Source organism: Brachionichthys hirsutus, chromosome 12 (assembly GCF_040956055.1).
Source record: "Brachionichthys hirsutus isolate HB-005 chromosome 12, CSIRO-AGI_Bhir_v1, whole genome shotgun sequence".
Taxonomy (NCBI): domain Eukaryota; kingdom Metazoa; phylum Chordata; class Actinopteri; order Lophiiformes; family Brachionichthyidae; genus Brachionichthys; species Brachionichthys hirsutus.
Window position 1 is genome coordinate 7787824 of NC_090908.1, and position 18483 is coordinate 7806306.

General features: G+C 41.4%; 1 protein-coding gene across 1 annotated transcript; it reads left to right on the forward strand.

Moving 5' to 3' along the window:
* Positions 1-8906: 8906 nt before the first annotated feature.
* Positions 8907-18341, forward strand: LOC137902112 (collagen alpha-2(VI) chain-like). The gene is made up of 27 exons (XM_068746169.1): positions 8907-9060; positions 9967-10577; positions 10690-10710; positions 10833-10898; positions 10985-11038; positions 11114-11158; positions 11261-11287; positions 11375-11401; positions 11493-11537; positions 11636-11689; positions 11913-11975; positions 13168-13230; positions 13312-13365; positions 13462-13497; positions 13592-13654; positions 14159-14221; positions 14518-14580; positions 14686-14748; positions 14828-14878; positions 14960-15058; positions 15654-15716; positions 15817-15852; positions 15929-15974; positions 16057-16209; positions 16917-17372; positions 17457-17495; positions 17578-18341. The coding sequence occupies exons 1-27, from the start codon at positions 8907-8909 to the stop codon at positions 18177-18179; spliced, it is 3117 nt and encodes a 1038-aa protein (XP_068602270.1). The 3' UTR covers positions 18180-18341.
* The last annotated feature ends 142 nt before the right edge of the window (positions 18342-18483 follow it).

Consider the following 18483-nt stretch of genomic DNA (forward strand, 5'->3'; position numbering starts at 1 on the left):
GGAGTCGGTTGAGGCCTTATCCCACAAGGAGGGGAGGGGATTTATGAACCAGCTGACAAATGCAGGGAAGTCTTCTCTTACTGCACTGGATTCAGACCTTGTTGTTTTCATTAAACTGCTTCAGATGTCCTTACACTAATTGAATAAAAGTTGTTTGATTTGCAGAATTGGTTGTAAAATAGTTATTTTGCACATTTGGCATTCGGGCATGAATCTGATCCTGCCTGGGCTTGTCAATCTGTTTTTTGGTGAATAGTATTAAAGCCGCCTTCCACTATTGATCACATTTCTTTCAACCACATCTCAGGCGACGCCCCAGTGAGTTCTATTCCATGAATGTGGGATGTGTAAAAGTCCCAGTTAATAAAAACGATCATTGACCTCCAGTGTTCTCATCATAAAATGATGGCATGTTGACACAACATAAGACTTGAGAGCACCAAATACAAAAGCTTCAGCTTTTTAGTTTGGCATCATGATTTATTATAGCATTAAATACATTTTTGTGTCAATTATGGTTGCATTTGGAGCTTTATGTATTGTAGTGAGTGAGTTTCTTTTAGTAGAATCACAAAACAGTTTACTGCAAATGCACTTTATTGTCCAGATCTCCTGTATTATGGTCTGTCTCAGAATGCTAATTCAGTGATCCAAAACTTCTCTTTTTTTTGCCCAGGCTGTTACTTTTCACCCAAGAATCAAATTTAAATTTCAGATTAAATTTGATTAGATTAACAAATATTTTTTTTTTAAATTATATCTGGGTAGAAAAAGGTACAAAAACGTTTAGCCGATTATCTGTGTGAAGCCATACAAAGTCATACTCGGCGTGACACCTGCTACATAAATAAATAAACAGAAGCAATAGTGTGGGCACAGCCTGGCAGTGCAGTGTGAATTAGCTGACCCGATGGAAATGACCAGATATTAAGAAGTGAATAGGAAGTGTGAATAATCTGTAAAAGCTTATTTTCCGTTTTTCGCCACCACCAAATCTATGTACCCTTTTGAAAGCGAGGGTCATTTTTTCTTTTCAGAGGCCATTATGGAGTTTTACCGACTGGATTGAGAATTTGGAGAGTGCATTTGTACCTTTGGCAGCAATAATGCACCAATCTCAAAATGGATCCCTTTTTTCTAACAATAAATCTGAACAATGAAGAATAACAATGCCGAGAACAGTCATCATCTTGTTGGCATAATTGCTTTTATGCCAGGATCTCTTCATGTGAAGACACGTCTCTACTCCAAAGCAGTGGTGTCGCTGGCAGTCCACTAGGGACGTGTTCCCATTGATGCTGAATATCTAGTTATCTCTGCATCTCAAGACTCCAAGATTCAGAGATTCTCTTTGATATTTCTTCTCTTCTTGTTTCGTGTTTGTAGGAGATCAGCTTAATCCCGGGAGGCATCAACACGCGGTAGGAAGGAGACTTAAACATGTGCTCAAAGCAACAAAGATGATGTCGACTGTTAATTTCCACAACTCAGCAGACAGGCAGTGAAGCGACTCGTTGTTCTAGTCTCTCATTTGGAGAGACTAGAACATTAATGCTAATAATGTTCTAATGCTAATATTACACAAGAAAAAAAAATCTTGGATTACTTTAAAACACATTAACTTAAAAATGCATCTGATTTGACTGATTTACCTTCATTTACATGACACTGGAGCTGGTGTCGTTTATTTTTATCCCTGTCGGTTCTGCCACTGCAGCAGCACACTGTAGTCTTGTCAGTATCTTACTGTTCATTTTAGATTACGAGTTGAACAACTTAATTAATTCCATTGCTTCATCAAGGTTCAAGTATTCCACGTGTAGGAAATTTAGCTGTCAAAGGCCATGACCGTGATGGCCAGCTCCTTCTTCAGCCTCTATTATTCTGCCTAGTAATTAAAATCCACATTACAAGGTGGATTTCCATTTTTCCAGTTCTGTAATTCCTCATTCTAATCAAATTCCAGAATATAGAGAGGATCAAGGTAGTGGAGTGATTTTCAACTGAATTATTTAAGCAATGAAGCGCTGCTATCAATGAGTAGAAAAGCTGCCATGCAGAGCCAATTTGAGCGGAGCTGGGGGGGGTTACAGAGAGTTCATGAATCTGCTTCTTTCAGTTTCCTTCACACCTATATAGTCTCTTTGAATTCAAAACTCACAAAACAACCAAGTGAAGAGGAATGTATCGCCTGATTATTGCTGATTATTGCACAGAGACTCTTTAGTAGATAGGTGTTTAAATGCGATATGGTTTATGTGCTCAAATCCATTTCATGCTCATGAAGCATGCTGCATGTTAAAAATGGGTTCCTGTAGATGTATTTGCTGCAGGGAATATGAAGTCAAACTCTCTGTGGATGCTGTCTCTTTGGTTTTAAAGTTATCTCTGCTCTCAACACACAATGCACCAACCCCTGCAGAGCATGTAACATTCATATACTTATATATATATATATATTTATTTTTTTGCTAAAATTTGCAATTTCTGCAGAGCTATGGTAAATATTAGCTTTGCTATTGCTTAAACTATTAATTACTCTTATACAACTAAGCAATCTACTTTTCAACAACAATTTTAAGCTTTAAATATCCTAGACAAACAATTAATTAGCACTTTGGAAATTCAGAATGTGTCAAATTCACACTAATTGGTGATTTCAGAATCATTATCTTTCTCCAGCGCACTGCAGTAAAAGTGCTGTAAGCATTCCTGCAGAAAAATAGCCCCAAAAAGATTTATTGCAAGCGATAGAAAAGACTGAACCTATGAAACTTGATAACTTGCATGCCTGAATCTCACTCACAGCATTTGCTCCTATCTCTGAAAAGGAAAGGATGCATTTTGAAGAGCTGAGAGGAAATGACAGATATGAAAAACGAAGCTGAAGTCATGTAGGGAAAGCAGAGTTGGTCAAATCGTCCTCTATATTTGTTCAGAGTCAGAGGTGGAATAATTGGGATACATTATCACAGAAAAAGAAACTGTTTAAATGGTTGGCTTCTAATGATCCAAAAGCCCACGACAGGAAGAATAGCACAGACAAAGATGACCTTTCTGTGAAATAACAAGACCGGACACTGACACTAAAAGGGGGGTCAAATCACAGACCTGAATTTAATTCCCTTGTTTTTCCCCAGTGTCTAGACTGATCCTTCTAATTCTGTCAATTACATTTGTCTTCTGTACTCCCTTAATAACCTTTTAAAAATCCAGTATCTATATTGTGCATACAATGTGATAACATGAATAAAGGGTGTACCGTAAGATACTCGTGTGTTGCAGACACTGGATGTTGCCCCGGAGAATCCCAGATAGCCTGCCTCTCTCGTAATCCCTCACTTGCTCACTCAGCATCTCCTCAGAAATGCACCAATTCCACACACACACACACACACACACCAGACACACACACACACACTCTGCACTGCTTTGCAAACAGCAGCAACACTCTGTGAGCAGGTCAATAGCAGCATCAGTGCCTTTCTCTAATTGAGCTGCTGATGAGGGACTTCCTGAGCTCACCGCCTCGAGCTTTGATAAACAGCCGTGTACGTTCACGCATTCCAAATGGCTGTCACTCCTGTGACTAAAATAGTCTGGTCCAGAAACTGCCGTAATCCAATTGTGAACTGTTCTGAACAATGTAGACAGTTTTATGGATCAAACATAATCTAATGTTTCTAATCAATAATCATACTCAATGGGAAACAAATGTTTTTAGTAGCTTCATTTTTTTTTCTCGTGTTTTGTTTTTTGACAGTTTTGCTACTTGAGGATTGGATAATGCATAAATAAATAAATACAGGTATTAGAACAATGCCTTCCATAAGCAAAAGGCATCATTACCCTCGCCGAAGAGGAGGCGAGGGTATTGCAATTGGGTGCGTTTGTTTGTCTGTTTGTCTGTAACTCGAAGAAAAAAAAAGAAAACCTCAAAAACTAGTAACCCAATCGACTTGAATTTTTTACACAAGCAAGGTTCTGTCCGTGGCTCGGTCCTCCCCGAGAATGGCGTTGATCCGGATCTGGATCCAGATTCTAGAATTATTTTTACATCTGGAATTGTGCCTGTGCTGTAAACTGCCACTTTAAGAGGGAGGGACACGAATGGCATGATGGGAAAAAGAGTCCAGAAGGTGTCTAGTAGTACATTCCAGAGCAGCAAGCTAGAGCAGGTTTGGCCCCTCTGATCCGGAAGCCCTGTTTACTGTCTCACAAGATCGAATAGTCTTTTGGAGGCGAGGGTCTGCAATCTCTGATTGTCGTTTTCTAGTCTTACATTGTCTTTAAATGCCCTCCTCTCTTAATATCTCGCTGCACATGTATTGATTTTCATTTTTTTAGCCTTATTTTAGTGCATTCTTATGACAGGGGCATAACCTCATGGATTTCCAGGTCAGCAGCAGAACATATTTACCTAATAATACTGAATCCTAAAAGTCAAAACTTACATGCAAACAAATTATTTACACATAATAATGCTTAAGCTCTTTAAATTACATACATGGGCTTCAGCTCAGTGAAATAAAGCGATGAGAATATAGATTGTTGGTTTTTTTATTCAACAGTTGTTAAATGCTAATGCAGTCATGAAACCTGACTAACGAATGGTGGGTGGGTGTACGCCCAAGGTAAGGGATGTCTTCAAGCTGAAGAAGGACTCTTATGGAGCCCCTGACTCATGAGACTCCTGATTTGGTGCTGACTGTCCACAAAAATCAAAGATTAAATCCTTTAGTCTCCAAAGTGGACCACCTCCAGCCTCTGGCTGCACCTAGAAATTATGTCCATCAAAATTACAACCAGAACCGGTGATAAAGGCCGCATGGCCCTGCCGAATGAGAGTGTTGAGCTTGTCCAGTGTTGTTCCTCATGATCCTCACAGGGCTGCCTTTTATCACTGGTTCTGGTCACAGTCTGACAATGCAAGAAAAGAGCCTCAACTTTAAAACTGCTCTCTTGGCAGTCAAACCACGAATGAACGTCGTGTTTTCTCCACAACAGCAAAGAAGCACCGTACTGCATTCACGCGGGTAAAGTCAGGGAACTCTAGTCGGGTCTGGAGAGATGTCAGCATCAGCACGAGGTACTGCACAGAGTGTGGGGAGGCTTTGCTGAAGAAGCCTCAGGCATTGTGTTAGTTTAATAGACATTTTATGTTTCATTTTAGCATTGATCATCTGTGTTCATTGGGACACCAAAAAATGATTCACCTCATCTGATAACAAAAGTCTGTCCTCGACAGAGAGAAGAAAAACAAATCAGGACTTGACAATGAACAGAATTCCACAGACAAACATTAAATCGTTTAATTTATTTATTTTTTGCCCCACATCAGTTTTAGTAAGTAAACTCTGCCATGGATTCTGAGAGGTAATTCTGACTTATACAGCACATGAAATTCTATCGGTAGATGGGCGAGAAAGACAGTTTAGAGGACAGATTTGAGGGAAGTTGTGAGTATAAATTAATCTCTCGGGTTTGAGTCCTCGGTCTTTCTCACAATATTTTTTTTTTTACCAGAGCATATCTGTGCTTGCTTTTGTTGAAGTACATGCAGTTTCATTTAGAGGACCACAGAATGACCTCACCACAGTTACTGCAGATGGGACACATTTCTGCCTTTCATTTATTTAAAAAATGCGTAAAATTAGATTTTATGCCTCGCTAGAAGGAATGAAAATGTAGTCCAGTTTCTACAGTACGGTCTCAATCAAAACAGTTTCTTAACGTGCTTTTCCAGCAAACATTCAGACTCGCAATCAAACAGAATTACTTTGAATTCCCACCAAAGCTGCATTGAAGATGTTTTCTCTTCTCGAGTTAGCGGTTGAATCGGTGCTTCCTCGCTGCGAGACGCCCTTGAGGCTGCTGATGGGTTCAAATGATTCCACCAAGAAATGCATCAGTGCAGCAGCACAGCCAGCGGAGAAGAGGTCTGGCACAGGAGGAAGGAGATTTCATCGCAGCTAAACCTGTGCTGATTTAGTCTGATGTATCTCAATTTACTGAGCTAGATCCCCAAAAAATACCATCATTAGTGAAATATTTTTCATCTTGTCTCTTTTTTCTGGTAAAATAATTGTGGCCCTCATTGTAAAGTCAGCTGTTTAGCGAGTAGGATGATCCTCTGACCAGGCCCTACGCTGCTAGTCACTGCATTTTACAAATATGTGACATTTGCTGGCCTCACAACATGAAGGTTCTTGGTTCAAATCCTCCCAGAACCTTTCTGTCTGGAGTTTGCATATTTTCCCTGCAGCTTGTTCCCACCGTCAAAAACATGCAGTAGACGTGAATTGCTGATTCTAAAATAGTCCATAGCCGTGAATGTGAGTATGATTCGTAGCTCGTCTTGCACGTAGCACTGAGATAAGCTGGGGAGTTGTCCTGATGTTATCCGGGATAGGCTCCAGCAACCCCCCCGACCCTAAACAGGATAAAACCCTTACGAAAGTAAATTAATGCTCGAGTCAGTTTATTCTAAAAACGCAAGGTTGCACAAACAGTCCAAAAAATACAGAAAGCAAATACAGTCGATAAGTTGGAACATTTTTGTGCTGGAAAAATTATTGAACTGTCTATAAAAAGACAAATTTCCTGTTTCCCAACTGATTGATGAGTCCAGTTATTGTTTCATTTGTAATTTTTGGAATAGTTGCAGCAGCAGTTACGTTACGGCGCGGCGACATCTCTCATGGCGTGCAGTAACATCCTGAAGCATAAACACACTGTGAGCGTGCACAGCCCTCTCCATGTAAGGATGTGGAGCAGCCGAGTTGGGTCTAAAACGTCTCTTTCGAGAGCATTAGTCTGCGACTCTCACAGTCATTCTGGCAGCGTTCCAGAATTGCACCTTCAATCTGGAGACTGTCTCCATTCGCTCCAGCTGCCGGGTCTAACAGCAGCCAACTGGAACGCACTCTGGAGAGAGGATACCTCTGCCAGCACTGCTGTCACTGAGAGCTGAACTGCAGGACGAAGGTTTCCAGGATACAGTACGTCAAAACAAGAAAAACAAGATCCTGTCAAAGGAGATCATCAGTTGTTTTATCATTACTCTCGGGGCATGGCACAAGATTTTTTATTTACTTTTTATATTGAAGAAGATCTATTCCAGGATCAATTTCAAAATCTTCTTCACTTGACAAAGTTTTAACAAAAAAATGTTGACAACTTTTCCCTATGCAGACAAACAAACAAGCTAGAATGTACAACTGTTCTCTTCAGTTCCACCAGGCCTTGACCCAAATCAATCATCCATTTAACCAGAAATTCAAATTCACTGTTGTAACAGCAAACCAGTTCATTTTCTGGGCCTTTATTTGCATCAATAGGGATACACTCATCGATGCCCCCCCAAAATGTTCCTGCTGTATTTAATGAAAGAGACATCTGCGCTATCTGACGCAATGTTACAGAAATTGGGATGGAATCCTAAATCAGAACCTTTATCTGGATCCCAACCAGATTTAACTGGGCTCAGTCCAGACCAAAAATCATCCTCCTCTCAAGTTTGGTGGAAATCCAAAAAGCAGTTTTTGCATAATCCTGCTAAGGAACCAGTGTGAAAACACAACCCTCAAACAAACGAGTGTGGGCGATCACAGCTCCTCCCCGAACCCACTTAATGGTCCGAGCAATCCAGTGAAATCCCCTTTGCGCTTGCGTGCGTGCGTGCGTGTGTGCGTGTGTGCGTGTGTGCGCTCTTTCTAGAGCGCGGCTCCCGGACCAACTCCTGACCCTGAAGGGTTTGCGACTGGGATGAATAAAAATAACGCTCCTCTGGAAATCATCTGAAACCCTGCAGTCAAAGGCGCAGCTTGGATTTGGGTTTGTCTCCTTCTCGTCGCCGGTGAGTCGTCATAATTTCAATTTGTATTAAGTTTCAGCAAAGCAAAGCACCGACAGAGAGTTGATCTCTGAACAACATGAAATCCGTTTATTGGTTTTTTGGAGGGGAATATCTTGGGTTGGGTTCTGATGTGATGAACTGAACCTTCAGAGTTTTTCCTGACAAGTTTCAGCTGCAAGATGCTGCTTGAAAGAATCTAAAGTTCCACATGTTTGTTCTGCTCCAGGGTTGGACCCAAACTTCATTTTTAGGTAGTATTTAAATGCTGAAGCAGATTCAGAGGAGCCAGTTGCAGAAACTACATTATATATACTTTATTATGAAGCTATTTCATATCAAGGCATTTTAAATCAACTTTATATAGTTTGGATGTTAAATATTATATTATGTAAACACATGAATATTTGATGTTTCAAACATCTAACATCTAACTATCTAATATCTGTCTGTGGCTGACAGATGTTAGATAGTTGAATTCAAAGTCTGATCTAAGATGCAGTACAAATATACCACAGCATATAAAGGATATATTCTTGTACACGTATCTTAAAGTAGCACTTGAGTACGGTACCTATACGTAAAGGTACTTATTTTCAATTTGGTACCTGTTTTGGGTTTACATCAACAAATACATACTCTCTGCTGGATTAGGATTAAATAATTAAATAAAATTATTGTTAGAAATGAGTTACTTTCATTTTCTCCCATTTCAACATGAAATCCTCTCTGTCTTTGTTCTGTTGCTTGGCTTGAAGTGGTTTGTCCCCCCCCCTGGATTCCACTGGAAAGGTGGGATTCGACGACTAGACGACTAGATGTTTCATTCCAGCCAGAATTTAAATATTGTCCTTTTTTTGTGAGGTCATTCATTGACGTTGTTTAAAGCAGTGATAAACACTCCGAAGCTCCGTGCAGACGCCTGCTGTGACGACTCACTTGTGTGACAGCTATTTCCTGCATTTACAAGGAGCGTTGGCGTTGAAGTCCTCAACAACTGTGCGTTTCGCTCCTCCCCTGTCTTGTGTTGTGTTGTGTTATCCAGGAAAAGATGGGAATGAGTTCCGGGTTCATCTTCCTGTGCATGCTCCAAGTTGCCACCCTTCAAGTCCTCCGTGGACCCAGGCCGATACCTGGCCGAGGTGACGATCCAGATCCAACCCCACCGCCCTTTGAACCCACACCAGGCCCTCCAGATTGTAAGAGTGAGTTCCATTAATTGACATATTTTTATTTTTAGGTTATGTTTTTGACAGCGTTGGTCTTTCTGTCAGTTTGTTTGTCTGTTTGTTTGTTTTTAACAGGATTATAGATAAACTGCTGGATGGATCATGATGAAAAAAAAAATATGAAGATGGGTCTTGGTCTAACTTAGATCCCATCAAATTCTGAGTAAAAATTACAATACACTGTAATCTTGTGATTTCAATTCAGCATAATGTCCATCATAAAATGTTATGAAATGCTTTACTCTTAATTCTTAATTATTACTGCTGCTTGAGGTAATATTGTCATCTGTTAGCAGGTTTACTCAAATATTACTCCCCACATATTTTCATGAAACGGCCTTTATCTTTTTGGATAAGGCTTATTTACGTAACATAAACTATTTGATGGATTCTTATAAAAATATGTTAGAATAGAAGGGCTTGTGCCAGAAAAAGAATTCTTACAGTTTTGAGTAGATCCAGATTAAGAAAAAGAGCCATATTCTTTTTTCATTTACTTAACAGGGCCCTTTTGATGGTGCACATATGTCATTGGAATTTAGATTAGAGATTAGTTTAATGAAAATATACAGTTTCGCCTTAGTAGAATAGAAGCATGCATTATATTAACAGTTATTGTTGTGTGTTACATTGTGTGTTTTATGTTCATTAAATTCATTTCAAAAATCAATTTTTTTAAAGTAAATAATAACTAAAGAGTTAAAAAGTAGTAGAATAGAGGAACCATGAAAATACTACAGTCAAATAAAAGTTTCATAAGACTGCATTCAAGCAATAGTACTAAGTTACCTTCTGCTACTGCATTTAGTATTGCGTTTAGAATTAGTGTAAAACACCAAAAGTACAGAAACGCTAAATATGTGTTGTTGATCTCTCCTCCAGATGGAATTATCAAGTGTCCCATCAAGCTGTTTTTCACCATCGACACATCAGAGACTATCGCCCTGCAGGAGTCTCCACCGGGGATCCTGGTAGAAAACGTCAAGGAGTTCACAAAGATCTTTGTCCAGAGGCTGGAAACCGAGGAATACAAAGGCAGGGTCGAGATCAGCTGGTCCATCGGAGGCCTGAACTTCTCCCAGACACAGTTTGTGTTCAGCCCGTTCACAACCAAGGAGAATTTCATTAGGAACCTCGCTGGGATTAAATACAAAGGCAAAGGCACCTTCACCGACTGTGCCCTCAAAAACATGACCTATCAGTTGACCCACCACTTCTCTGTGAAGAAGTCTGTCCTCTTTGCTGTGGTCATCACTGATGGGCATGTGACAGGAAGTCCATGTGGAGGGATAAAGGCAATGGCAGAGAAGGCCCGGGAGCAAGGTGTCAATATTTTCTCCGTGGCAGCGTCCCAAAGCATTGACGACATAGGGATGAGTGAGATTGCCAGCTCTCCTATTGGTCTGTACCGCGATGACTACATGGCTGTGGAGATCATTGATGGGCGACCCAAAATAAAGACCGAGTCCATCGATCGAATCATAAAAGCCATGGTGATGTTGAATATTTGTCCTTTCTTGGAGTTTAATGCTTAAATGTGATCAGATATAAATTATTCTATGATTATCGGGCGCTGCTCTCTTATTGTTGTTTTTTTATTTGCAGAAATATCAAGCATATTTACAGGTAAGAAAGGCTTTTAAATGACTCATATCAGTAATTTGAAAATGATTTGAGATGCATTTTTGCTGCCAGGAATTGCACTAAATGTCACTTATTTTCCTTGTATTACCACATTTATTTTCTAGTGTTATGAACATAAATGTTTCGAGACTCAAGGCATCGCTGGACCGAGAGGTTTTAAAGGTCCAAAAGTGAGAATTGAAAAACATTTTTAGAGTGATGAACATTTACAACGTGTTTGTTCTGTTGAAATGCCACTTTTTCTGCTTATTTCTAGGGTATGAAAGGAGAGAGGGGTGAAATAGGGCAAAAAGGTGAAGGGGGTGGACAGGTAAATAAATGAGTGTTTACTACGTCAGAAGGTCTATAAAAAAGATGTCACTGAAGAATATTCATTATGTTACAGGGTGATCCTGGCATTGAAGGTCCAATTGGAAGACCTGGTCCAAAGGTTTGAGACACACTGATTAATGATTTTCTTTTTTCTTTTGTGTGTGCCATTTAAAAATGTCCACATTTTCAAATCTCAATGTCCTTCTGTCCTCTGATATAGGGAGGCATTGGTTTGAAAGGAGACAAGGTGGGAGTTCAATCTTTATAGTCCTGCTTTTCAGTTCATCTGTCAAATATAAAGGTGTTGGCATTAATGACTGATTTACCTCAACAGGGGGAAATTGGAGCATCTGGAAGAACGGTACACCTAGAAGTTCTTACATTTGTGTTTTCTTTTTGGAATATTTGTATAAAGTAGCTAATTTTCTGTCTCCACAATTCCATCTGCTCAGGGCGTGGCGGGAATACCTGGAAGAAATGGAACAGATGGTCAAAAGGTGAGTATTCATATGGAAAAGTAAAAAAGTAGCATTCAACAACTTTTAATTGGTGTGTTGATTTGGCGCCTGATGCAGTTATCTCTTGGAATTTGAAGGGAAAAGTCGGTCGTATCGGAGCTCCTGGCTGTAAAGGTGATCCAGGTGACAAAGTAAGGATGCGTCAACGTTATTTTCACGTTACTCTGAAGGAGATGGTTTCAACTGTACAGCAAAATAACTTCCAAACGTTACACTTGATGTGTTTTGGCCAATGTCTTTGGTGAGATCATTCATGGACTCAGTTCTCTTAATGTTATGTTCGATGAAGTAATGCATGTGAGGGGTTAATGTTATACTGATAAACAGAATCCTTTTGGTGTTTGTCTCTAAAAGGGACCGGATGGTTACCATGGAGATGTTGGTGACACTGGACCACCTGGGGACGAAGGAGTAAAGGTCAGAACCAGAATATTTGCCTCTGCTTTAATTGGGAGACGCTAGAACCATGTTTTCCTAATTAGAATCAAACATAAAGGACAGATGAGGCTTGTAAGAATTTGAATATCATTAGAGCTATTTAGTTGAATGAATGAATACATTTTATTTTGGTTCACTTTTTAATGAGACAGAGACAAAGGACAATTTTTCAAAGGCTTTGTAACCGAGATGAACCAAAGGCGGGTAGATTGAAGCTTGTAAATACTGATGTGGAACCTACGTGACCCCTTTTCTGAAAATAACATCCAAAAAATGATTTATTTATTTTTCTTCTCAAACACAATTTTTTTTATAGCCATCCAATTCTTTCAGAAATTACTTAATAACTATATACAGTATATCCATGCATACACATAGATATACATTATACACATACATGAACATATATACAAATATACATATATATTCATATTGTCTTCAAACCTTATAAACAATATTTGACGATCACAATTTTCTTGTACATTTTTTGCAAAACATTCACAGAAATACACATTTTAATTTTATTCCACAGTTTAACACTCCTCACTGACACACAGTGATATTTTTTTTTTTTGCCTTTGTTCTTAAGTTCAAAAGTAATCAAACATAATGGACCAGAGGAAAACTGACAATTAATCCTGAACAGGGTATAAATGCCTGAATGAAGGTTTCCAAAAATGTAAAGGCGATTGAAACATTTCAGTCCAAACCGCAGCGGTCAGACAGATTGTAGAACAGGAAGTGTGTTTCGTGTTCACCCTCTGACAATCATAGCTAATTGTTCCGAGGCTGCTCAGTGGATGGGCGGTACCCCGTCTGAGTCCTCTCACGAAGGCTACGGATTTGATTCACCCCAGTCGCCCTTTGCTGCATGCCTTCCTCTCTCTGCCACATTATCCTGCCGTAAACTTCAAGCTGTCCTGTAGATAAAAGCCTTTGAGGCACATTATTGTATTATTGTTATCCATTAATGCAAGCTCCAACACGTCCGGACGTTTTCTCGTTCGATTTCGTCACGCCATTCTTGTTGATTTTAGTTTCAATAAGGCCAATCTTTTAGGCCCATGTGGCCTGAATTAAAGGATAAATCTTTGATTTATTAGCCCTGCAGATATTTAGGGATTTCAATTCTACATTATTTAATCACCTCTTTTTTTTGTTTGTTTTTTAGGGTTACCCAGGCTTCCATGGAAAGTCAGGTCCCCCTGGCCCGACAGGTGATGAAGGACTAAAGGTAAACTTTTATTTAAAACATCGTCCATTTTTATTTTCTCTTTTATTATAAAAATAAAGAAATTGTGTCCCACTTCCTTAGGGGGAAAAAGGTTATCCTGGGAATCCAGGCCCGTCGGGAGACAAAGGAACAACGGTACAGAACATGATTATTATTACTGCAGAATTGCTTCTATAACTTTAAGTTTATGTTATGTAGACGACTTTGAAACGACACTATTTATTCCTGCAGGGGGTTCCTGGCTCACCTGGATCAAGAGGCGAGAGGGTATTTCAAATTCTGAAACAAAACAAACATACTATCATTTTGAGCTTTTCCCACAGTTACTAAAATAAAATGATTATTACTTATATCTTGACAGGGAAGGAGAGGCAGCCCTGGAGCAAAGGGGGCAGATGGTCCGGATGGGCCTCAAGGGGAGAAGGTTAGCGCAGATCTCAAAGAAAGCCACACATCCGTAAAGCACTTCCTGTTTTTAGTCTCGCTGCAGAGCTTTGTTTGTTGTAAACACTGCGGCGTTTTCCCTCTGAAATATGACTCAGTTAAAGGAAATGTGTTTAATAAAAACAGCATGAGGGGAAACATAGCTGATGCTTAGGATCAAAACAGCCAATCATTTATTGTGAAACCCTCACAAATCATTGGGCACTGTTGATCTAAAAAGAGATTTTAACGGTGTGAGATAGGCCCGCGTCTTTCGTGTCAGTCTACGGGGTTTAACTTTCCCAGATAAAGATCATAAACATTTCCTTGCTGCAGTATAATTCAGCTGTGTGTTGCTATCAGACGTATCCTGAACAGTTTCTCAGAAAAATTCCTTGCATATTTTCTCCGGAAACCGAAAAAGAACACGACATCTCTGTTACTGTTACTGTTTAACATTCAGGGTGTGACGCAGATCCTTAGACATTCATTTATTTTCTTTAAGGGAGAACTAGGGCCGTTTGGAGTCAGAGGTCGGCCCGGGAAAGATGGATTAAAAGGCTCCACGGTGAGGAAACCATTCTGTGGGAGGATTACAGTGGAGAGATGACTCAGAAGCTTCCGAAGAACCCAGCAAGTCTTCAATGCTTGACTTTTGCCTCATGCACTGTGTGTCCTGCCAAACTAGCCAGAGCCTAGCCGTTACCAAATACACATTTTCCATAGAAAATACTTTTTAATATAATCTGTCCAGTGTCATTCTTTAACAAATCCACATCAGTATGAGTAATTCTAGGTGCCGGTATGTGAGCCTGAGTGAAGTTGATGTCCAGTAATATCTGTATGCTCTCTTGATGTCTCCAGGGAGACCAAGGACTACCAGGGCCCAGGGGACAGCCAGGAGAACCGGGGTCACCAGGAGGAAACGTGGGTCATTTCTAGCATCATAAGCCTCAGATTAAATGCTCATGGGCTGAGTTGTGCGTCAAAGACACGATAGGTAAGTCATTTCACTGAAAACTCTGGTTGCAGGGAACTCTGGGAAATCTTGGAGATCCTGGACCAAGAGGAGACACCGGGTTCCCGGGACCTGAGGTGGGTACACATTTTCTATTCTTCACTGTCATGCAGAAACCATGACACTGGCAACAAATGTTTTATTTCTCTTCTGCAGGGAGACATTGGAAGACCAGGCTTCGGCTATTCTGGACCGAGAGGACCCACTGTAGGGATTTCCATTGATCTCCGAAATATTCCCGCACATCTTGCACACTTCAGTCTAATCCTCAAACTCTCATCTTTCCAGGGAGAGACAGGTAATCCGGGTAGAAGAGGACCCATTGGGGGCAGAGGACACTGCGGTGCCAAAGGAGAACCTGGAGACAAAGGACCCTTAGGAGGCCCCGTAAGAATGACATCAAAACGCCTTTGAGTTGTGCTGTAGGAATGCCTCCGGACATGCAAACCATAAAACGCATGTTGCTCAGTTTGATATATATATATTTATATAGTTCTGCCAGAACTCGAATACAGTCACAGTGAATGCAGTTTGGTCTCCAGAGCATTGAAAAATGGCTCCTGAAATCTCAGCAGTCTCGAAAGTAAGCCTGTCAGTTGCCCTTATTCTCCAGTGACAGATACCAGCAGTACACAGTACGTAAGCTTTATGTGTAAACGTGGCTGAAAATGTCAGAAGTTGTTCCGGATCATGCTCTTCATTCAGGTTCCACACAGTCTCATTGGATCCGGTCACACCAGCTGGACGTCAGAGGTGTGATGTTTCCCGCTGCCAGGAGAATTAAAAACATCTGTGTAATTAAACAGCTCAAGTTGTTTGCCGAGTTCAGCGCACCCACATGGTGTACTTGCAAAAATAGTGAAAAACAATTAGAGCATTCTCCTGAGAATGGCCAACAGTTCTGTCACGCACATCATCTGACTTTCAAAAGAAGTGCAGCGTTGTTCATGAGTGGGAATCACTTCCACTGTTTCCTGCACAGGGGGAACCAGGTCAGCCCGGCGGGCCAGGAGAGAGAGGACAAAGAGGGGAGTCTGGAACTGATGTAAGACAATAATGACTTGACCATGGATGCAAAACTTAGATCCAATTACAGTACATTGCCCTTTCTCTCTGTGTGTGTGTGTGCGTGTGTGCACGCGTAGGGGGATCAAGGACCAGTGGGCGATTCTGGCCTCACTGTGAGTCATCCGTAAAAAGTATTAATACTGAAGGAAATGGTGCTTTTACTTCTAACCTGCACTCCTGTCGCTGCAGGACTGTGACGTCATGACTTACATCAGGGAGACGTGCGGTTGCTGCGGTGCGGCAAATACCAGCATTCAAATATAACCCTAACCCAACATCTTTAAATGCACTGATCCGCTTCTCATCTCTTCTTTCAGACTGCGAGAAGCGCTGCGGAGCTCTGGATGTCGTCTTTGTAATTGATAGCTCAGAAAGCGTTGGACTGACCAACTTCACCCTGGAGAAAAACTTTGTTATCAACACCATCAACAGGCTGGGCTCTATGGCCAGCGACCCTGCGTCACAAACCGGTACAGTCAGGCGAAAACGCAACACAGGCATCACTTTCACCAATTACAGGCTGTAGCGAATGATCAAGCAGTTCCAAAGAGTGAGTCGCTTCATCCACCAATGAATACACGTCTGGACAGTAAAGCCCTTTACACACAGCACCCTTAATTCACATTTGTGACTGCACAGATGGAGCACAGATTCTCAGCTACTGAGTGCTACTAGTTAATATTCTTACATCCCAGCGTAAACGGTGTCAATGCGAATTTAATTTGATGCGATTACAAAACAAAAGCATGAGATTTTATTTTACTTTCACGTTGAGGTTTAGGGAACCTCTAAAAGCACTTAAAGCATAATTTATAATCTTGTTTTTTTTTTTAACTAATACAAAGTAAAATGAAAACAGAAAACAGAAAACTCATTTTGTCAAAGGCTCATATTGTTTATTCCTCTGCAGCATGGAAAAACCCACAAATGAGTCACACATGGGGACATTTTCTTTCATTACTAAGACACATGTGTAGATAATTATCTTCCACATACGGGGTTGCGCTGCTAATGAAGTAGCACTATGCGAAAAGTGCAGTAAAACAAATACAATCTGTATATATATATGTCACACACACACAAACAGGTCAAGGAATGTCTCATTACATTTGTGGTTTTGGTCTATGGAAGCGATTTATTTTAACTAACATGAGAATAACACGTCTGCCTCTTTCAGGAACCAGAGTTGGAGTCGTGCAGTTCAGTCACAACGGGACCTTTGAGGCCATTCGTCTCAATGACCCCGACATAAACTCCATGTCGAGCTTTAAAACAGCCGTGAAGAAGCTGCAGTGGATCGCCGGAGGCACCTTCACCCCCTCGGCCCTCAAGTTCGCCTATGATCACCTCATCAGGGACAGCAAGAGAGCCCGAGCCAAAGTCTCCGTGGTGGTGATCACGGACGGCCGCTTTGACCCGCGGGATGACGAGGATCTGCTTCAGTACCTCTGCGACGACAGCAATGTGGTGGTGAACGCCATCGGGGTCGGTGACATGTTTCAAAAGGAGCAGGATGATGAGATTCTCGGGTCGATAGCGTGTGGGAAAAAGGAACGCGTGACTGAGATGAAGCGTTACGTTGACCTGGTGGCGGATGACTTCATAGAGACGATGGAGACGGTGCTCTGTCCCGGTAAGGCTGGTAACAGCAGGGGGGTGATAGGGGGGGTCTATCAGCACATTACTCTGACTAACATCCATTTGGCTTCACCTCCAGAACCTGTGATTGTGTGCCCTGACCTCCCTTGCAGGAGCGGTAGGTGCTTCTCTGGGCCCGAGCATTCGTTCGGTCATGACGACGTTTAGTTCAGGAAACGATTTGTTTTCCGTCCTTGCAGAGCCTGACGTCGCCCCGTGCATCCAGCGGCCGGTGGATTTGGTGTTTCTGCTGGATGGATCAGAGCGCCTTGGGTTTAAGAACTTCCAGCATACCCGTGAATTTGTGCAGAAGGTTGCAGACAGCCTGGTTCTTGCCAAGAGCAGGACTGATCGCATGCGAGCACGCTTGGCACTGATGGAATTCGGCAAGGAGAATGAATACCACGTCGCCTTCCCCATCACTCACAACCCTGCTGTCATCGCTGAGGGTATAGCTCGCCTGCCTTACCTGGATTCCTCTTCCAGCGTGGGGCCCGCCATCATCCACGCCATCGACAACATCCTGGGAAAAAGAAACGCTCGCCAGACGAGACGCAACACGGAGGTCTCGTTCGTTTTCATCACCGACGGCGTCACAAACAGCAGCAGCCTGGACGAGGCCATCAGCGCCATGCGCGGGGCTCAGGTCACCTCCACGGTGATCGCCACAGGAAGTGACGTCGATAAAGACGTCCTAACAAAATTGGCACTAAACGACCAAGACGCCATCTTTAAAGAGAAGGACTTCTCTGGTCTGGCTCAGTCCAGCTCATTTGAACGTTTCTTCCAGTGGATATGCTAAAGAGACAGAGTGGAGCGACTGCCCCGGAAAGGAGATACTGGTGTACTATGATCCTACTATGCACTGTTCAATTTACAAATACCACCATAACATTGTGTTTTACTAGTTGTCAACAAAACTGTAATCCTCTCCTGTATTTTGTTTTTAAGAAAAACAGAATAAAAGGTGCTTGTTCTTCATCCACCGTGAAGCTTTACCGAGGTCTTCACTAGATCTTACATTTTGCTGAACGTCTATCCGTCTATCTGAATCCAACTTTATGTAATATTCCCATTGATATTTCAGACACATCTTCAAACTTTGA